Source organism: Malus sylvestris, chromosome 3, assembly GCF_916048215.2.
Source record: "Malus sylvestris chromosome 3, drMalSylv7.2, whole genome shotgun sequence".
In the NCBI taxonomy this organism is placed as follows: domain Eukaryota; kingdom Viridiplantae; phylum Streptophyta; class Magnoliopsida; order Rosales; family Rosaceae; genus Malus; species Malus sylvestris.
Window position 1 is genome coordinate 26258205 of NC_062262.1, and position 21953 is coordinate 26280157.

Here is a 21953-nt window from a genome sequence, read left to right on the forward strand (position 1 = left end):
CGAGAAAGCTATGGTGACTATATATTCATATACTGTATAAGTTGTTGTCATAAATGAGAGTTATGAGTCGTGACCCAATGCCCACCTTCCAGGAACGTTTGCCACCACATCTTCCAACCACCCAATTTCTAATAACCCCAAGCTTCACAAAATTCGACCACCGCATTGATCAACTCTTCTGAAGGAATCGTATCGCATTCTAATTATTTCTCTTTAACAATTTTAAACAGTATTTTTTTGTCGATCAAAGTAAATTTCATTAAAAGAAAAAACTAGTACAGAATAACGAAAACTTAAAGAGTCCAAGGTAGCCAAAAAAAAGCTCAACTCCACAAAATAAAAGTTGTAATGAAATAGGCACTAAATGAGCGACCCATAGCGAAAAATAGATGGGAAGACAAAATTGCCTTTTTGTAGTGTTTCAGTAGCATCTTTGTCTCGCTTGAGTGGTTACAAACCGGAGATTGAACAGACTGAGACATGGCAAACATCGCGGTAGAATGAGCCATGGCTACTTGCAAGGTCGGATGCCTTCCGAGTTCCGAGTTCAACTTTGTTATTGCTGTGCTTCGAAGAATCAGCAGTTACGGCATGTTTAATATTTTCAAGCACTTTAAAGAACATATTGACCATCTATCAGTAACTGGCTCGTAACTCAGATGGTTCAGAGCATTCAACGCCCGTGTTCAATTCTCTGAACCGTGAGCATCCAACACTTGCTAAAGCCCTGGGTTTCAGCAATGAACATTACAACAGAATTTTGAACACAAAATAGGCGGAACGAAAAACAACTCGTGCCATCGCTTCCTTTGGCATCCAAAACAAAATTCAATAGAAAAGTCAATCATATCATCAAACACAATTGAAATAATGATAATTTACTAGCTGGATTCATAGAAGGATTAACCATATAGCATTTTACAGAATAAAGTCATAGATTCAACAGCAGTTAATAGTTATCATAAAAAAAGCAACCACAAATTTGGGGCTGCTTTGAGCCGCAGTATGCAGTAGCCGAATTTGAAATCCAACAGAATATACACCTTTCATGCTTCTTAAAAAAGTCTTATTTACATAATGCAGAATTGACAGCATCAGAATTAACCGAATGTGTTTTCACCGCTGTAGGTCATGTAGAGGAAACCATCTTCGTCTTTGTTTTCCTCGTAGATAGCAGACATCATAGCAGCTGTAATACCACAAACCCAAATATCTGTTCAGGTATAGGGACCGACATGTTATTTACAGTATACATGAAACATTTTTGGAGTATTATTCTCACCAGTGGGTGGCAAAATGTTCTTCACAAATATAAATATGGCCTTCTCGGCACTGAGCTTAATCCTCTTCCGGACCACATAAACAAACTGCCCAACAGTCAAATCAGCAGGAACCAGATACCTGTTTCCATCATTTGACCATTACAAATAACATTTTCAATGAGATGACGAACAATACAAAGAATGTTTTACAGATAGTGAAAGAATACAAATCAAGTTAACAATATTTCAGCTTCAATCAAGCGTAGTTCTTAATTCGTGCTGCTAGCATTATGATTATAACTCATTTTAACTACTTTAACCGTATGGTATAACTCGGGAAAAAGTATTATCAAGCTATCAGGCGAGAATCTGTGAGGGCAAGGAATGGTGTGTACGGTTAAGTTTAAGATCAACGATGCATTGCCAGTGGTGTACAGGAATCTCACACAGAATGAAAGAAAATCTCAGCAGCCACACAAAATAATATAAAGATTATAACTTCTCAGTTTGGTCACATCAGTAACTGAAGATAACCCAACTGTAAATACATATACTCAACACACACAAGTGCACAAACATGTATTCTTATGACATAATGAATTTACAAAAGTATGTCCACACAGTCCCAAATGTTAAAAGACAGATGTTTTCGAAACAATAACATTCTGAAAAATTGCAGGGTGCCAGAAAGCAAGGCACACAAACACATACACTTATGTACTTCAAAATGACAACCTTCTAAACACTGCAGAATGCTAGGAAGTACACCACACATAAGAAAGTGAGTATGAAGCCTTGACCTTACCAAAGAAGTGTGTGCAAGTGTGCGTGTCTCTCTCTCACTCAACACATTCTTCATATTGAAAACCTTATGGAAAATTGCATAACACAATCAAGCAAGCCTCACAGAGTAATTCAAATAACAGGAAAAAACACAATTAAGAACAGACAAAGTATAGAGAGACTATGAAATATAAACAGAGACTGACTTTTTCTTGTCAATGTCTGGTATGTCACTTCTTTCAGCCTTCTCCACAATAACCTACACACACACACACAATTAAACAAGAATACAAATGTTACATAAATAAGAATCACACATGGCATAAATCACAAGAAAAAGGATCTTAAAAGTGTTATTACAAGGCACAGCAGTTCAAGTCCAAAGCTAAATGAGTTTTACATGGAGAACTTATGACCCTTGATGAAGCTCCTTGAGAGAGGCACAACTCAAACACAAAAGCATGTGCTATTTTGGTAACATTCAAGGCTAAAAATAGCTTTTTGGAATTGGATCTGATTTTTGTGTTAATTAATATTTTAAGAAGTTAAATTTGATAATTTTCGAGAAAGAAGTTAAACTTGACAATCTCATTGTGTTTAGGCTCTACAAGGCCTTAGCTTTAACTGCCTTCAGCATTCATAACACTGGTTCTTGATGGACTAGAAATGATACTCAATATTCATACCGGAATTCTGTCAGGATACTTCTCCCTGATCCGAGCAGCTTCTGCCTGCCTCCTTTCTGGTACCAAAATAAAGATAAAATGAAAACGTAACAAACATATGAATAACTTGCAGAACTAGACAGTTTGATGCTGTCGTTCCATGACCATTGCTACGCATCCAAAGATAAATAGCTAAGCAAGCGACACTCTGCATGGTTAGTTCCTCCATACTTCCTACGCTTACATTTCGTTCCCAGACTCCAATGACTATTCGTTTTCACCTGCTCAAAATTCTCACTTTTCATGCATACTCACCCTACAACTAATTGAATAAATTTATGACAAAGGAACGTCACACAAGTATAATTTACAGATTCACATTCAAAATAGAAAGGCCTACCGCAATTTAATCTCATAACCAAAAGTAATATTCGCACCATCTCAACTAAATCTTAAAACACCAGTAACCCAGATCATATAACTCATAATTATACACAGGAAGGACCAAGAATTGTGGAAAATAACTAAATTTCACATAAACCCCAAATCAAAGAGTTTTTTTTAACCTAATTGAATAAAGAAAACAAATTTTCAATTTTTTGGTTCCACTCTTAGGGAAATTGCAAGATACATATCGATCAGCAAAATTCAGGGTCACTCAATCAAGCTCAATCACAATCACATCACTGCACATAACATCAGTACTTGTTTGCTTGTGTGTGTGTGTGTGTGTGTGTGTGTGTGTGTGTGTGTGTGTGTGTCGAGAGAGAGAGAGAGAGAGAGAGAGAGAGAGCGAGAGAGCGAGAGAGAGAACCGAGCGGGTGTTCGAGCTTGAAGGAGCTTTTGGCCATGGAGGATCAGGTTTGACTGTTTCTGTAGCACTTCTTGAGTTCCGATCAACCACAAAAAACAGAACCAAATTAGGGTTTCAGATCCAAAACGAGGGTAATAATAAAAATCACAACAAAAGCCCCTTTCTTTAAAATAAGCTTCTTACCAGAAGATCTGAAGGAATGATAAAGGAACAAAATTTGGGAAGGAGAGAAGGAAGGGGAGAGAGAGAGAGCTGAGGAGAGAGAAACTTTGTGAATTGGGAAAAGAGATGATAATACTCAAAAGAACCGGAGCGTGACTCCACAACTACCTTTACCGACATCGCCCTGCGGCCCAGGATCAAAATGGTTTGAGTTCTATTTTAACTGGGCTACACCGTGGTGGCCCAAGTTTCGTTTGACCGAAATTACGGATTGGAATTAACTTGCTCCATAAGACCTTCGTTCCTTTCCTTCAAGTTCTTGGACATAAGTGCTTTTGTTTCAAAAGCGCTTTTGTTTGGGTGTGGTAGGTCAGATGGGCACTGGGCGCTAGTGCGCTTAAGTGCTTTACATTTTTAAAAGCCCTTCACTGTTATAAATAGGCAAAATTTAGAGAAATAACATTTACTCGGGACATGAACGAAGCAGTTGTAGAGTATTATACCAACACAAAATGTTGCAGAAGAAGTAATGTATATTATTGCTATTAGATGTTTTCTCTTCCTTTTCTCTCCTTAATGTTCTCTTCATTTGAACAATCTAAGTGCTCTATTTATAGAGCCACTTCAATGGAAACTTACAAAACTTACTATTCACATGTGATACTTTACTATACACATTACTATATACATGTGGTACTTAACTATACACATGTGGGCAAACATACCCATTATTTACAACATTCCCCCTTGGATGCCCACATATCAGTATCATTTGCCTCATTAAAACCTTGCTTGGAAAAACCCAGTGGGAAAAAACTATAGCGAAGGAAAAATAGTACAACTTTACCTGGATGGTGTTGAGCATGCTTATGTTGCCTCGTTAAAACCTTGATAGGAAAAACCCAGTGGGAAAAATCCTAATCGAAGGAAAAAGAGTACAACATACATGTATCATGGATGCTCCCCCTGAATTGTATCTCCCCTTAATTCCGCATTCTTCAAATTTGTAAGCCGATGTAATCTGATTCCCTGCACCAACTTCTGAAATGTGCACTTTGGTAGAGATTTGGTGAACAAGTCTGCTAAATTTTCATTGGAACGGATTTGTCTGACTTCAATAACTTTACCATTTTGAAGGTCATGTGCACTGAAAAATCTTGGAGATATGTGTTTAGTCTTATCACCTTTGATGAATCCTTCCTTCATCTGGGCGACACAGGCTGCATTATCTTCATAGATGACAGTTGGAGTGTCTATCCTTGAAGGTAGACCACATGAATTCCGGATGTGATGGATCATTGATCTTAACCAAGAACATTCACGACTTGCTTCATGTAAAGCAATTATTTCTGAGTGATTGGAAGATGTAGCAACTAGCGTTTGCTTCGTTGACCGCCATGAAATTGTAGTATCTCCATAAGTGAACACATATCCATTTTGTGAGTGGGCTTTATGCGGATCGGAGAGAAAACCAGCATCTGCGTATCCAACAAGGATCTGATCATTTGTGAGCTTGTCTAAGTAGAAGAGACCCATATCTGTTGTCCCACAAAGATATCGTAGAACATCTTTGACTCATTTCCAAAGACGAATTGTTGGAGCAAAGCTGTACCTGGCTAACAAGTTAATTGAAAAAGCTATATCTGGTCTAGTACATTGTGCTAAATACAATAAAGTACCTATTGCGCTCAAATATGGTACTTCTGGACCAAGGACCAGTTCATCTTCTTCTTTTGGACGGAATGGATCTTTCTTAATGTCTAAAGAACGAACGACCATTGGGGTGCTAAGTGGATAAGCCTTGTCCATGCCAAATCGCTTCAGTATCTTTTCAATGTAAGCTGATTGATGGACCAAAATTCCATTAGCACAATGCTCAATCTGCAGGCCGAGACAATATTTTGTTTTCCCAAGGTCTTTCATTTCAAATTTGCTTTTCAAATATTCAGCAGTCTTATTGAGCTCTTTGGGGGTTCCAACTAGGTTCATATCATCGACGTATATTGCCACTATAGCAAATCCAGTATTTGATTTCTTAATGAACACACAAGGGTAGATGACATTGTTGGCATATCCTTCTTTAATCAAATACTCATTGAGACGATTATACCACATTCGCCCAGATTGTTTCAACCCATATAGTGATCGTCTTAATTTGATTGAGAACATACCTCGTGGTTTGTTAGTTGCTTCAGGCAACTTAAGTCCTTCTGGGACTTTTATATATATGTCAGTATCTAATTCTCCATATAGATACGCAGTGATGATATCCATAAGTCGTATGTTAAGTTTTTCTGAAATCACCAAACTTATTAAGTAACGGAACGTAATTACGTCCATTACAGGAGAGTATGTCTCTTCATAATCAATCCTAGGTCTTTGTGAAAAACCTTGTGCAACGAGTCGTGCTTTATGTCTTGCAATCTCATTTTTCTCATTGCGTTTCCTAGTAAATACCCATTTGTAACCTACGGGGTTCACACCAGGCGGGATTTGGACTATTGATCCAAAAACACTTCGTCTTTCCAAGGAATTTAATTCTGCCTGGATTGCATCTTTCCACTTAGGCCAATCTTGTCTCTGTTTGCATTCATCAACAGAGCGGGGCTCGATATCATCACTTAAGATAATTTCAGTGGCTATTGCAAATGCAAACATGTCGTCGATGATTATTTCATTTCGATCCCACAATTCATTAGTACATGCATAATTTATGGATATTTCTTTGTTTTCATGTACGTCTGTCTCTTCAGGGATAAATGTCTCATCAAGGACATTTTCTTTTTCTGAAAGTACAGAATCATGAATTATGGATTTATCATTCAATTTCTTTTCTTGAATGATATCATTTGGGTTCAACTATGCCTTCATCTTTCTCTTTCGAGGGGCTGAATCTTTTGAACCTGGGGGTCTACCACGCTTCAGGCGTGCACTGGATGAATCATTCGCTGCCACTTTATTTTGTCCAACAGGGACATTAATTCTTACAGGTGCGTTTACAGCTGGTATATGTGACTTTATCACTTTCGAAGCATCATTAAATGCATCTGGCATTTGATTAGCGATACCTTGAAGATGAACGATCCTTTTTACTTCATTTTCACATTGAGTGCTTCGTGGATCAAAATGAGATAAGGTGGGAACAACCCATGTCAGTTCTTGCCGTTCTTCTGGAACGGTCTTTTCTCTCGCTAACGATGGGAAAACTGTCTCATCAAATTGACAATCAGCAAAACGAGCTGTAAACATATCACCAGTCAAAGGTTCCAAATATCTAATGATAGATGGTGAATCAAAACCCACATAAATTCCTAGTCTGCGTTGAGGTCCCATTTTAGTTCGTTGTGGCGGTGCAATAGGCACATAAACAGCACAACAAAAAACTCGTAAATGGGAAATGTTTGGCTGTTGTCCAAACACGAGTTGTATTGATGAATATTGGTGGTTGGCTCTGGGTCTCAATCTAACCAATGATGCAGCATGTAATATGGCATATCCCTATGCAGAGACTGACAATTTCGTTTTCATGAGCAGAGTGTGAGCTATTAATTGAAGCCCATTGATAAATGCCTCTGCTAAACCATTTTGAGTATGGACATGAGGAATAGGGTGTTCAACATCAATGCCCAGTGCCATATAGTAATCATCAAAGGTTTGAGACGTAAATTCACCAGCGTTATCAAGTCAAATGGACTTAATGAGATGATCTGGGAACTGTGCTCGCAACTTAATTATCTGAGCAAGAAATTTCGCAAAAGCTACATTTCGAGTAGACAATAGGCAAACATGTGACCATCGGGTAGATGGATCAACCAAAACCATAAAATATCGAAATGGTCCACAAGGTGGTTGAATAGGTCCACAAATATCCCCTTGAATTCTTTGCAAAAATAATGGGGATTCATCATCAACATTTAGTTGTGCTGGTCTAATTACCAATTTCCCTTGGGAACAAGCCTTGCAAGGGTTATCATTTGAGACATTAATGTGTCTGCTCAATAATGCATGTCCATTAGAGTTGGTAATGATTCTACGCATCATGATAGATCCTGGATGACCTAGATGGTCATGCCAAAGCATGTAAACCTTTGAATCAATGAACTTCTGGTTCATGACAGTATATGCCTCAATTGTCTTTATGTATGTATAATACAATCCACTCGATAAACCATGCAACTTCTCCAATATACGCTTCTGGGTATCATTGGAGGTAATGCATAAATATTCCACATTTTCTACACTTTTCGTTTCAATGTGATATCCATTTAGACGTATGTCTTTAAAACTCAACAAATTTCAAATGGATCGAGTATCATATAATGCATTTTTTATGGATAATATTGTTCCATTTGGTAACATAATCTGGGCTTTTCTTGAGCCTTCAATTACATCTAATTGCCCTGATATTGTTGTTACCTTTACTTTTGCAAGTACCAAATTCGAGAAATACTTTCGATCTCGAAGTATTGAATGCGTGGTTGAACTGTCTGCAAGACAAAATTCTCCGCCATTGCTCTTGTTTTGAGAATAACCATAATTTTTATCCATGTTCTCTGAGTAAAGAAAAAACAGTTTATTCATACTGGAATACTACTTTTATTGAATTGAAAATGCGAGCATTAAACCACAAGTATAAATAACAGGAGTACATTAAACATAAATAATTCAATCGGACCCATAAACTTCATTCCCTCTTTCATTAATAAAATGTGTGGCATCCATGTGGGTTGTGTTTAATTGTCCTAATAAATTGGTCACTGGATCAAGGGTTTCCATTGATTGAGCCTGGTTGAAGAAATTCATCTCGACACCATTCTCTTTGAAGGAGGCTTGATACAGCTCCACCAGATGCTTTGGGGTGCGACAAGTACGCGCCCAATGTCCGTTGCCACCACACCTATGGCAAACTCCTTCAGGATTTCTAGGAGTGTTCATATGAGCTTTTCCTTTCTGGTGATTTGCATTTTTAAAGCTCGGGCCTGGATTATGCCTTGGAACTTGGTTGTGAAACTGGACACCATGGTTCTTGCCTTTCCCTTTCCACCGGCTTTGCTTGTGGCCACGTCATCGTTTGTAATTATTGCCACGGAAGGATATGGTATTCCTTTCAAGGGAAGCATCATTCACTTTTGGGAACGGTGCTGATCTAGTAGGTCGGGAATTATGGTTTTTCATCAGGAGCTCATTATTCTGTTTAGCTACCAGGATCACAGATATCAGCTGGTTGTATTCAGTGAAGCCTCGCGCTCTATAATGCTGCTGCAATACCATGTTAGAGGCGTGGAATGTGCTAAAAGTCTTTTCCAATAACATCTCCTCAGTAATAGTATCCTCACAAAGCTTCATCTGAGAGGTAATTCTGAACAACTCCGAATTGTACTCAGCCACTGACTTGAAATCCTGGATCCTTAGGTAAATCCAGTCATAGTGAGCTCTTGGAAGAATTACCGTTGTCTGGTGATTGTATCTGCTTCTCAAGGCATTCCAGAGGGCTAACGGATCTTCAACTGTTAAGCACTCGCTCTTTAGTGCCTCATCAAGATGGAGACGAATAAAAATCATGGCCTTTACCCGATCTTGAGAGGATGAGCTGCTATCTTCCTTGATGGTATATCCAAGATTCGCTACTTCCAGATGAATCTTGGTATCCAATACCCAGGTAAGGTAATTCTTTCCAGTAATGTCCAGGGCAGCGAAATCAAGCTTTGCCAAGTTTGCCATTTTCTTTTCTGAAAGAAAAATGAGGTGTGTAAGAACTTGCAATAATATGTGTTCTGGAGGAATATATTGTTAGAATTTTTGGTTCTTACAAATTTTGATCTTTAGGCCAAAATGATAAGTACTCGAAACTTCAGGCTTGAGATTTACATAATTAATGAGAAGGGCAATTGTACCGCACCATTCTCATCGAAACAAGTACAGGAAGAGCGATTATTCCACACTACTTTAAATAGAAGGAAAATTTAAATATGTAGAGTAAGGTGAACGATTATATCGCACCACCTAAAATTGCAATAAAATTTAAATTGCGATAAAATTTAAATATGTAAAGCATGGTGGGTGATTATTTCACACCACCTAAAATTGCGATTGCGATAAAATTAAATATGTAAAGCAGGGTGGGTGATTATTTCACACCACCTAAAATTGCGATAAAATTAAATAACAGGCAAATTTAAATATGCACGATAGGGCGGGCGATTATACTGCTCCACTTAAAATTTGCAATAAAATTAGATCTGCAGTCCAAGATAGGCGATAGAACCGCACAATCTTGGATTGCATAAATAATCAGTGGGTTAGTAGTCAATATCTACACCAAACAAGAAATCAAAGATATAAGTGGCTGTTAGTTGGAGAACTAGAATTAAACATGGTGCAAACAGTTCTTCGCGAGGGTATACCCAGCAAGCAATTGAGGCAGAGGAAGAAGAAGAACAGTAAAAACATTAGAGGAAACATTTTTTTTTCTTTCGGTGAAGGGAAATGAGAAATGATTAGAGAGTCATGCTGATAACGTGTTATAAATAGGCAAAATTTAGAGAGATAACCTTTACTCGGGACAGGAACGAAGCAGTTGCAGAGTATTATACTAACACAAAATGTTGCAGAGGAACTAATGTATATTATTGCTATTAGATGTTTTCTCTTCCTTTTCTCTCCTTAATGTTCTCTTCATTTGAACAATCTAAGTGCTCTATTTATAGAGCCACTTCAATGGAAACTTACAAAACTTACTATTCACATGTGATACTTTATTATACACATTACTATATACATGTGGTACTTAACTATACACATGTGGGCAAACATACCCATTATTTACAACATTCACTTTGTTTTAAAAAAAAAGATGACTTGTGTTTGAAGCATAGGCTTAAACTTTTATTTTAAGCTAGACATATGAGATCTGACCTACTTTAAAACAAGAAAAAATAAACTTATTATAGATTGACATACATCAATTCTTTTCTTTGGATTTATAAATATAGAATTTAACATTTTTGCATGGATTTTTTTTTAGAATTTAGGACCACTAATTCATAAGTTCACATAACATTTAATATGTGTTATTTCTAAATTTCTATGAGTGAGAATTTCAAAATAAAAAATACAAAAAAAACCTCAACTATGAGTGGCCACAAGTGTCATCATCACTATCGCGGATCCCGTCACCACCACATGTCGTTATGGCCCCTGTCGCTACCACAACCATCACCGTCGTTGCCACCACCCACCAACATTATCGTTGTCACCACCTCCACTACTATTACATTTCATAACTGTTATCTTTCATTTATATGTTAATGAGTCTTATACACATATTGAATACTGTATTCAAATTTCATTGTTCTTTTAGGTTAATAAAACAATAAAAATCACAAATTATGGAAAATAATATTTTTTTTTGTTATTTCCGTCACTTTGGAATTCCTTAGTAATTCTAAATTTCCTCATCCAAACACTATATTAAGGAATTGAGACCAAATTAATAAGGAATATACTAAAATGTTAGATGAAGAGGATTAGAAATGTCTTTAATGAGTATATTACAAAGGTATTTGAGAGGGATTTGCAAATTCGTACTTAAGTGTCATTTATTAATCTATCTCACATGCCTTTGTAATGCTCGTGAAGGGCATTTCTAATCCTTTCTATCTAAATTTTTATGGTCTATTCCTTACTAAGTTAGCCTTAGTCTTTTGGGACTTGGAAATCCCTCACCAAACATAACTTAACAAAAATACTTGGTTCCTTACATGTAAAGAATCATTCCTCCTTACATGACGACATGATATCATTTCATCGTACAAACTTCATTATATAAGTCATTCATTATCTTTATCTTCATATAAAGATCATGTCTATAAAAATTGATATAACTTGGAGACCAATTAGTTATTCATATATGTTGAACAAATCTACAATTATTGCAACCACTAATATCATCATGATTAATCATCGACTTGATTGATTCATAACTACACTCAATGATCACCAAGTCGAATAAAATTTTCCCGATAAATAACTTGGATTGAACATACAACAATTAGCATTTCACCAAACATATAACCTCCAAGTGTGTTTTTCACAATCCAATGATCAAATATGTGTTTAATTAAAAGCCGAATCATATGTATACCACAAGAGACCTCTAAATCAATTAACAAAAAGCACTTAAAGAAAACCCATCTAATGATTCGAATCTAAGTCCTCTCTTCTTTCACCTCCTTATCAGAAATAGAAGGTGGTTCAAACATGCTAAACACCCTATAAGCTGAGATCACAGCCAATACAAGAAAGCAGCAAAGAGCCAGGGCATGGAGAACCAATGCCACCTTCATTCTGTTTCAAAAGCGCTTTTGCTTGGGTGTGGTAGGTGAGATGGGCACTGGGCAGAAATGCGCTTAGTGCTTTACATTTTTAAAAGCCTTTAAAAAAAAAAAGATGATTTCTTTTTTGAAACATAGGCTTAAACTTTTATTTTAACCTGGACACATGAGATCCGACATACTTTAAAACAAGAAGAGAAAAATAAACTTATTATATATTGACATACATCAATTCTTTTGTTTGGATTTATAAATATAGAATTTAACATTTTTGCATGATATTTTTTTTTAATTTAGAAACTCTAATTTACAAGTTCACATAACATTTAATATGTGTTATTTCTAAATTTCTATGAGTGAGAGTTTCTAAATAAAAAAATACAAATAAATAAAAAACTCAACCATGAGTGGCACAAGCGTCATCATCACCATCACGGATGCTGTCACCACCACATGCCTTATGGTCCTTGCCGCCGCCATATCCATCACCATCACTGCCATGACCCACCATCATTATCATCGTTGCCACCTCCACTACTAGTACATTTCATAACTGTTCTTTCATTTATATGTTAATGAGTCTTATACACACATTAAATTCTATATTCAAATTTCATTGTTCTTTTAGGTTAATCAAACAAGAAAAATCACAAATTATGAAATATATATATATATATATATATATATATATATATATATATTTTTTTTTTAATTTCCATCGCTTTGGAATTTCTTAGTAATTCTAAATTTCCTCATCCAAACATTATATGAAGGAATTGAGACCAAATTAATAAGGAAGAGACTAAAATGTTAGATAAAGATGATTAGAAATGTCTTTTATGAGTATTACAAAGGTATTTGAGAGGGATTTGCAAATTCCTACTTGGGAAGTGTCACTTATTAATCTATCTCACATGCCTTTGTAATGCTTGTGAAGAGCATTTCTAATCCTCTCTATGGTCTATTCCTTATGAAGTTGACCTTAGTCTTTTGGGACTTGGAAATCCCTCACCAAACATACCTTAACAAACATACTTGGTTCCTTACATGTAAAGAGTCGTTCCTCTTGACATGACGACGTGACATTATTTCATCGTACAAACTTCATAATATAAGTCATTCATTCTCTTTATCTTCATATAAAGATCATGTCTATAAAAATTAATATAACGTGAAGACCAATTAGTCATCTATATATATCGAACAAATCTACAATTATTGTAACCAATAATATCCTCATGATTAATCATTAACTTGTTTGATTCATAACAAGTGATCACCAAGTCGAATAAAATTTTCCCGAGAAATAGCTTGGATTGAACATACAACAATTAGTATTTCACCAAACATATAACCTCCAAGTGTGTTTTTCACAATCCAATTATCAAATACGTGTTTAATTAAAAGCGGCATCATATGTATACCACAAGAGACCTCTAAATCAATTAACAAAAAACACTTAAAGAAAACCCATCTAATGATTCGAATCTAAGTCCTCACTTCTTCCACCTCCTTATCAGAAATAAAAGGGGGGTCAAACATGCTAAACATTCTATAAGCTGAGATCACAGCCAATACAAGAAAGCAGCAAAGAGCCAGGGCATGGAGAACCAATGCTACCTTCATTCTGCTGCAGAATTTCCCATAAGAAGTGCAGGCTTCACTCCAAGAGACTGTCCTGTCCCCTTTGTAAGCTAAAGACAATATCTCCATCACTGCTGCCCCAGATGTGACCATTAGATAAGCTACAATCTGCACCCAAAATTTGAAACAAGAAAGAAATATATTACACAAAATGATCGATGATACATTTTTGGTCAAATTTGAGACATGTGAGCTTGTTATTAGAATTTCAAAAAACAAAAGATTATACTTTTATCAAATATAGGACCAATATTGTGCTTAATTAGTGGGCTAAAACATTATGATTATGCCTTCAACACAAAGCAAGACAACAAACACAAATTGATCTTTAAAAAACTCTATTGTGAGTGTATCTATTTTTCTTTTCCCAAAACTTTCAAGAGAAATAAGCACAAATAAAAACTTTTAAACAGACAACAAAAGGCACTAAATTTATCTTTAAAAAACTCTATTGTGAGTGTCTATCCAGTTCTATTTTTCCTTGAGCGTTTGCAACCGGTTTTATCTATGCATGTGTGTCAATTGTCAAAAACACACCTCCTATTTTTTTGTCTAAAAGCCAAGTGAAAAAGAAAAGAAATTAAATGGGGCCAAAAGGAAAAAGAAAATGAACCTGGTCAGAGACAAAGAAAAGCCAAGCTTTAGTCGCAAAGCATCTGATCCATGAGGACAAAGCTGCAAGAAAAGCATACACACCAGAAATGGTACTGATGAAAACCATGTACCTGCAGAAACAAAGACACTTCAAACGTCAATCAATAACTCAAAAATATAAACATCAACGCAACGAGCTTGCAGCTTAGTTGTTTAAGAACATTCACTCATGCACCCGAAGTCCTGAGTTTGAGTCCCCGGATTTCAGTATCGCTTGTATCAAAAAACAGAAACAGTAATTATCCAAGTAAATGAATGGAGTTGTTACTTGAGGCCTATGAAATTGGAGAACTTTAGGTTGCCATAGCTGGGGTTGTCTTGGTGGTTGGTGACAGTGAGCCAAATGGTTGCAATATTGAGAGGAATTACAAAAATCCTGAGGGAGGAGTCTATGAGCTTCAGCAACATGTTTGCAGGTAATGCAAGAGCAGCAGCAACATGAAACCCTTGGCAGGCTTGGCTGGTCTTATATTATACGAGTGTGTGGGAGAGTGAGATGAAGATGTTGGTGAGACTAAGACTAAAATGGTAATGTGGTAATAAATACAAAACATTTGAGGAAGAAGTTAGATATAACTAATGTACCATTACTTTGCTTTCCTTTTGTTTTGGAAAAATCATCAATGTGGATTTATTGGTCTTGTTATTATGATTTTTTTCTATTAAATAAATAAATAATGTTTGGGTGACAAATTAGAGCTTTAGTTCTTGAATTAAAGATATGAGACTATTCATTTCTAAACTTATCATAATGTGAAGCAGTGATCCTTATAAGTAATGTTGTTAAAACTTTCGTCCAAAATCAAAGGTTTCAAATAGAAAACGGAAGTTCTAAGAATCACTCAAAACAACTAATATTCCATGTTATGACAATTTCAAAGACTAACGTTCACAAACTTTTTTTTTTAATATTTTATAAAGCTACAACTCCAATTGAATCATATTTTAGAAACTAATGCTCCAATTTTTCGGTGCGGATGGTGTCCTTGTTAGTGGGAAGAGGAAAGATAGTGGGGCTTTGCTTTTTCAGTGCAGCTGCAGCAAATCATGTCATGACGTTATGATGAATATCTAGAACAGGTGGCGTGGCGGATTAAAAGTAGATTTGGCTGTGCTTTTCAAGAAAATGTTTACCTTAATCATAAGTGGACAGCAGAACAATTTTGATCATCATCTTTCCTTGTAATGGAGTATTACTAGATTATCATATATAGTTTATGTGAGTAGATGTGAGTAGAGAGATAGATACAAAACGCTGTTTTCGACATTTCAACAACTACAAATCCACCCTAAACATGATCTCACCATGACATGTTTGATCTTTAAACTCTTTTCTGCTTCTTTTACTTTTTCTATTAACTTTCTTTTGCAGTGGAAAACATGATTTCCTCAAAGAGCCACCAAGAAAGCTCCAAGTGATGGTGAAGAACTTATATGCAACGTGTTCACACTCACTGAAGCGTTCCAAGTGATTTATGCAAGGTTACATAGTCTTGTATTAGTGATCAAAAGTGCTACGAAAACAGTGAACCCATTTCCTAAAAGTTTCAATTAATAATAACAACTTAATGACTTCTCCTGCATTTTTTTTTCTTTTGGTAAATTTCTCCGATCAATATGGTTGAGTTTTGTCACTTAATAAGTTAATTTGCCTTTGGTCACTTAATTCACCTACTCAAATTCACTGCAGTCTGGGGGAGGTGGATGGGATATAAATATGGTGAGTTGCATTTGGTACAGAATGTAATTGCATATGAGCGCATCAACTGAGTCAACTAGTCAGTGGTCAGAGATGCCACATTGAAGCTTCATCACAAAGGAAAGAGATCATAAACATTTCTTCTACAACATGAAAAAAATATAGAAAAAAAATTCCAACAGGCACTTATTCTGGAACTTCATTAACATTGGAAGACTTGCAATACAAATGTTCCCGGAAGCAATCAAAGAATGATTTTAACGACAATCTATCACCTCTTTCAAGTTTCAATATTGGGTATCTCACTCGTCTAAAATGGAGCAGAATCCAGGAAATAGGACAGCTACTACCGTCGTGTTGCAAAAAATTTCTCTGTGTGGATTTTTATGATACAAGCTCACGCCATTTACATTTTCCTCCCGAGTTTGGAAGAACTTTTTGTCAATTAGAAAGCTGCATTCCACAAAGCATTCTCACCTTCTCCACAGCGCCTGTGGACCTCCTTGATCCTCTCCGAAGACTTGCAAATCCCACTGCAACTCCAATCGAATGAAGCAACGCAGACGTTGCCTGCCTGAGCCTTCCACTCACAATCTGTGGTAACAATTAACAGCGTTAAACCCATAACTATGCGCTATGTCATGATAATATTTATTCCTAGCTTGAACTACCATTAATTAACCTTTCTTCCAATTTTGTTTTCTTTGTAATTCTGGACATGAAAACTTATCACGCATGAATGCGTAAACCCACACAAAACACACTGAACCAGACTAATAACATTGAATAGCACCATAGGAATTAACACAGGCGTCTCTCACCCATGTTATTTCGCACATCATCAACCCTGACCTTGAAGTCTTTTAGACGTAAGTCATTTGAGAATATACATCGTAAATGTAAGTGAACTCTACTGGTAAGAAATGCTAAAACAATCGCAGGATCCGAACTAAGATCTCATGATATCTTAGATGAGCTGCTAGCCACCATGATCAGGTGTGTATTGCAACTGGTATCAGCTAAGCAATAAGTGTAGCAATTAAGGGGCTGTAATCAACCCATGAAACAACTCTAAATGCTCTGGAAGGTAAAGTTGATCTGACATTTCAATGAACAATAAAATGACTGATAACTCCCCATGGGGCACAGCTACGCCTTATAGCATGTAAGCCAGTTTATGTCACGACCCCCCAACTATGCCCATTCCCGGCCTGCTACATAGTTAAAAATGTGTAACCAAAACAAATAATTCAACTTGTTTACCATAGGTGACAAAACTAAACACGACCATATGAAGCAAAGAATATCTTGGTCATCTATTGCCACTCTTAAGTAACAGAAACACAATGTTGGAGCTATGGAACATGTAACAGCCCATGTCATGCAAATGTTTGGCACCCGAACTTTTTGTCCCCAAAACTATTGCCATTGGAACCTCATTAAGACCAAGCAAGTCAAAAAAAAAAAAAGGGGGAAAAAACAGATGGATATGAGATTACCAGGTGGTGTTCCACAACATAATCTCCGGTCATCAACCTGCTCCACGTCCAATCCAATGAACCACGATCCCAAGGAAACATCCTCATTCACATACTTGTGTAGCACATGCCTAGATGATTAGCATAACATTAGAAATAAGTAAAGGGTAGACATAATTTGAGCAGAAGGACTTCTACTATAAAGAATACGGAAACATACTGGTTGATTGATATGTAAGTAGCCAAGTCTTTTGAGATGGCATAAAGCTGGCCTGTGGCATGACGGAAATACTTGTTCCCTTCCTCACCAAATTTCCAATACTCGGGCTCATGATACCTTACTCCCCTGTCAATAAAAAAAGTAAGGTAAGGGAGAGAATGCCAAAAAGGTCCTGCTGGAAGAAATAAATTAAGCGTGCACAGCTCACTTTTGAGCAAGGACGGGACCAGATTTCATGCATCCAATATACACCCTCGGCTTTGGTCGATGCCTAGCTAAAGTTGCTCCAAGTGTTCCTGTAATTATATATGATGATTGAAATCAACATTGAGAGAAAAAAGGGAGAATGATAACAGCAAAAATTATTACACACAAGCTGGAGATCAGAATGTGCCAGTAAAAATGCCAGCACTAGTGACTCCTTAAACAGGACTGATTTTGCCATTTCGGATGTGTTCCAGAAAAGCCAATTTCCAGTTTGTAAACATTGAAAAGACATATTTTGAACAGAGAAGCCTGATGATTATATACCTATATTTACATGTACATCATCGTCAACTTTAACATAGAAATCTGCATCCCATGAAGCAACAGCAGTGGCAAAAAATATTTTTGTCTTCGCTGACAATTCAAGATAGCCCTCAACATGATCCTGCTTTCATCAAATTTATGAAGACAAAATCAATTAGCTTTTTCTGAGACCAACACATTACGAAGATACCTCAGATGCCAGATAAAAAAAAGATTAACTAAACTAGCTGAAAAGACAAAGGCTTTACCAGCCGCATAATGTCACCGTGCCTGTTCTCCTCTGCTTCAATAGCTCTATCAAGGATACCACCTGATGTAGCACTAGCAATGGATAAAAGAAAAAAAAATCAGGTTTTATTTGTTTAAGAAAAGGAAAATATTTCAACGTTGAGGTGACCATGTATGATAAAATAAAAACGTAGACAAACGAGGGTAAATCATGTGAACATTAACTTTGAAAGACAGAATAAATGTTAAAGGTTTTTATTTGTTTAAGAAATGCAGGAGTCAAAATAAAATGTGTACGTATGCATATAAAGACCTATAACAGAAACATTGGAGCTGACAGTAGTCTGGCATTACTATTGCTTTACATGATGGAGAGTAGGATTATGATGCAGGTGGTGGAAGGGAGGGGAAAATAAATTCACAATTCTAAGACACCAAACAATCGGAGAACAAAAAATATTGAACTCTATCAAAATAATTTCCAAAATGTTTCTAATAAAAAGTGCTCCAAGTAGATTGTTGTTTATCCCATGATAAAGATCCCAATGGGATAGAGTCAAATTCCACGATATTCTACTGAAAGACTGACGCTTTCATGAAATTTATCAGTTAAAAAACTTAAAACAACAAATCAAAAGTAAAACCAATATATTTGAGCTCAAATACTCACCTGTGACCTATTACAAACCGAACTACAATGCCCTTTTCTTCCTCAAGCTTCTTTCTTTTATCGGCTATATAGTAAAGACAAAGTGGAAAGGAAATGTCAGAGGCATTCACATATAGTTAGAAAATATAAAGAAAGCAGGTTATCGATAAAAAACCTTGAGGCATCCAAGTAGCACGAACTGAATCCCTGCGCTTTCGACTGCTAAAAGCAGTATTTATTCCCACAACCATCAAATATTTTCTTTTCTTTCTTGTCTTGGGAATTTTTAAATTTTCTGCAACTGGTGAACCACTTAGAATAGATTCCTGCGCAGCCCTTGCAGCAGCTAATTCCATCTCCAAATTTGAAATTTTTTTATCCAGCATGCTGCAAATTTTACGAGTCATAAGACAGAACATTAAGTCAACTTCAATAAAATGAGATGAGCTCCAGCATGGCTTACTGTATAGCACGATGAGTCTTTGAAACTTCCCCGTAAACATCCTTTGGTTCATTTTCTACATCCTTTTAAACGAAAAGAAAAGTAAAGATGAATAAACAAATAACGAAAAGGTAAAGAACCGGCTGTTTAGATAAATTGTACTTACGATTGTTGGATCACATCCAGAACCTAACTTTGGTGTTTCATCGTCAACCCTTGTTGTACTCGATATGTCTTCAATTTCAGGCACTGACCACATTCTGTTGGCAGAAATCATTTATTTTTTTATCAGTACACCACATGCGTGGTATTAAAGAAACTCTAGCATAAACGTGCTATATTCGCTTCTGATAAAGTGCAAAGTAATAACATGTTTTGATGGGAGTGTATGCCCATTCTCCTACGTTTTCCGGAAATGAGAAGCAAAGGGAGGGAAAGAAAAGGACTAGGGAAGGAGGGCGGGCGGTGCAGAAGGTGTTGTCGTAGTACTTAATGAAGAAGGGACAACAGATTAATCTCTTGAACAAAACAATTAAGACAAAACCTGGTTACAAGAATGATGTCTGAATTGAAGCATTGCATCTGTTATATGAAATTCAGATCTATCCCAATCTCATCATTGCAAGGGACACAACAAACTTACCAATTCTGCCAAAAAAATAAGGGAACTCAACCAGGAAGCAGTTAATAACACTAAATAAATTTTAAACGAGTCTGTCATCATCATTAATCTCCACTTTGAAGATGCTAACTAAACAATTAAAAAAATACAGCACTGATGCATTAATTACAAAAACCCAGAAAACGCTCAAAAATCCACCATCACTCATCATATTCAAAACCCACCAAGCCCCACATCCAGATTACAAAAATAATCCAAAATCCCAAATCTTTGAGCAAATTTAAGGATGGTAGAAAGCTACCCACTTCACCAAAACAATCATTTTCTCTGGGATTTCAAAGAAAAATCGACGCTTTAAATATGTGGAAATTTAAATTATTTACCTATCAGAGAAGAGCATCCCAGCACAAAAGCAACCAATGCAAAACAAAAGGGTCCATTTCCGAGACACAAAAGCACTCTTCGATGCTTCTCCTTCTCTGCTCTTCCAAGACATTCTTCTCTCAAATCCGACCAATCAAAGATAAATCATTTACCAATCCCAAGTCAATGAAGTCAACGCACTCGTTTGACCCAAAATTCAGATCCAGAAATCCACGTTCCTTAAAAAACCAGGAACAGCCAAGTGGCTCCTCCGAGTGCTCAAACAATGGAGGTTCTGGTTTTGTCGGTGGGTTTCTGGGTGTTGTGTTTGTAAATTGCAGTTATAGAGAAGGTGGAGGTGCGTGGAGGTGCGTGGAGGTGAGAGAAAGGACCCAACAACCATGGCGTTTACCGACCAAAATTACGTAACTGACCTTAACAAACATTTCATATTCAATTTTATGTCCCAAGTTGTACGCTTAGTTTTCCATACTTTGATACGACTTCTTAACTACCCTATGATCTGTGGAAGCATTTCTGCCTCAAAATATTGCAGACCAATTCCACTTGAGACTGAGAGTCTTGAGTCGTTTTTTGGCCTGATATAGAAGGTCTATGAGTGGATATAATAAGTTTGCCAATGACGAGAAAAACTTATATGAAACCGATGGATATAATATTTTTCTTTGTCTCACTTGGCTAGGGTTCGAGATGGCTGCATTTATTCTTGGAGAAAGGGAGAAGGGGATTTTATTCTTTAGAGCCCCGTTGAGACCCTATGAAAATTTCTTTCAATTGTGTTAGTGTTTTGGTTGGAAAGGTTTTTACTCATAGTTTCTGTGATAAGTCAATTACGAGGAAGACTTGCGTGAGAAGTCATGTGATGATAGAGATATGTAAAAAAATATGTTTACTCCTGATAACTAGGTGATTAATATTATTAATTTGTCGATGACACAAGACAGATAAATCAATTTTCAGTGAAGTTACTCATTGTAAGTTAAAGCACGCTAGCATTAGTAAACTTTTCTGGTCAATTAAATTGCTGAAACATTGCGTAAACCTTAACAAAACATATATAAGAAAAGGTCGGCACAGTACACAGCAATGGAAACAAAATTTGAATTAGGTTAAAACTGTGTTGTAAATTATTTTATGTCATCATATAATCACGCGATAATGTCTAGACAAACAATATACTTCTTGAACTCGTAAAAAATAATTACTAAATAATAACACTATTGAGACTAAAATTTAGTTGCATATGAAAGTCTGACGTTCTAAACCCCAACTACCATTACACACCAGAAGGGGGCATGCACACGTGGAGGACGTTTAAAGAACATCAAGATTCAAATAATGGATTTTACAGATCAACAGACCCCAACAAATGAATTGCCAATA

The 21953-nt window shown here is 36.4% G+C and overlaps 4 protein-coding genes across 7 annotated transcripts; all 4 read right to left on the bottom strand.

The window, feature by feature from the left end:
• Window positions 1-868: 868 nt before the first annotated feature.
• Window positions 869-3874, bottom strand: LOC126614418 (autophagy-related protein 8C-like). 3 transcript variants are annotated; one of them, XM_050282079.1, is made up of 6 exons: window positions 3708-3874; window positions 3525-3594; window positions 2732-2787; window positions 2252-2304; window positions 1283-1401; window positions 869-1189 (listed from the first exon to the last, which is right to left on the bottom strand). In XM_050282079.1, the coding sequence occupies exons 2-6, from the start codon at window positions 3559-3561 to the stop codon at window positions 1101-1103; spliced, it is 354 nt and encodes a 117-aa protein (XP_050138036.1). In that variant the 5' UTR covers window positions 3562-3594; window positions 3708-3874; the 3' UTR covers window positions 869-1100. The 3 variants fall into 3 exon arrangements, with proteins under 3 accessions (XP_050138036.1, XP_050138037.1, XP_050138038.1); XM_050282080.1 differs by having other exon boundaries at window positions 3525-3591; window positions 3708-3856; XM_050282081.1 differs by having other exon boundaries at window positions 3525-3602; window positions 3708-3854.
• A 4370-nt stretch (window positions 3875-8244) lies between these two features.
• LOC126614414 (uncharacterized) lies at window positions 8245-10420 on the bottom strand. Its single transcript, XM_050282074.1, has 2 exons — window positions 10238-10420; window positions 8245-9415 (listed from the first exon to the last, which is right to left on the bottom strand). Exon 2 carries the CDS (start codon window positions 9405-9407, stop codon window positions 8751-8753), a length of 657 nt encoding a protein of 218 aa, XP_050138031.1. The 5' UTR covers window positions 9408-9415; window positions 10238-10420; the 3' UTR covers window positions 8245-8750.
• A 2814-nt stretch (window positions 10421-13234) lies between these two features.
• LOC126614417 (CASP-like protein 2D1) lies at window positions 13235-15012 on the bottom strand. Its single transcript, XM_050282078.1, has 3 exons — window positions 14586-15012; window positions 14277-14388; window positions 13235-13771 (listed from the first exon to the last, which is right to left on the bottom strand). Exons 1-3 carry the CDS (start codon window positions 14723-14725, stop codon window positions 13508-13510), a joined length of 516 nt encoding a protein of 171 aa, XP_050138035.1. The 5' UTR covers window positions 14726-15012; the 3' UTR covers window positions 13235-13507.
• Window positions 15013-16202: 1190 nt separating this feature from the next.
• LOC126614413 (probable beta-1,3-galactosyltransferase 2) lies at window positions 16203-21097 on the bottom strand. Of its 2 annotated transcripts, XM_050282073.1 has the most exons (12): window positions 20570-21097; window positions 20109-20212; window positions 19731-19824; window positions 19586-19647; window positions 19298-19509; window positions 19144-19207; window positions 18494-18566; window positions 18246-18366; window positions 17923-18010; window positions 17715-17840; window positions 17516-17625; window positions 16203-16610 (listed from the first exon to the last, which is right to left on the bottom strand). In XM_050282073.1, the coding sequence occupies exons 2-12, from the start codon at window positions 20144-20146 to the stop codon at window positions 16462-16464; spliced, it is 1137 nt and encodes a 378-aa protein (XP_050138030.1). In that variant the 5' UTR covers window positions 20147-20212; window positions 20570-21097; the 3' UTR covers window positions 16203-16461. The 2 variants fall into 2 exon arrangements, with proteins under 2 accessions (XP_050138030.1, XP_050138029.1); XM_050282072.1 differs by lacking the exon at window positions 20109-20212 and having other exon boundaries at window positions 20570-21095.
• Window positions 21098-21953: the final 856 nt, after the last annotated feature.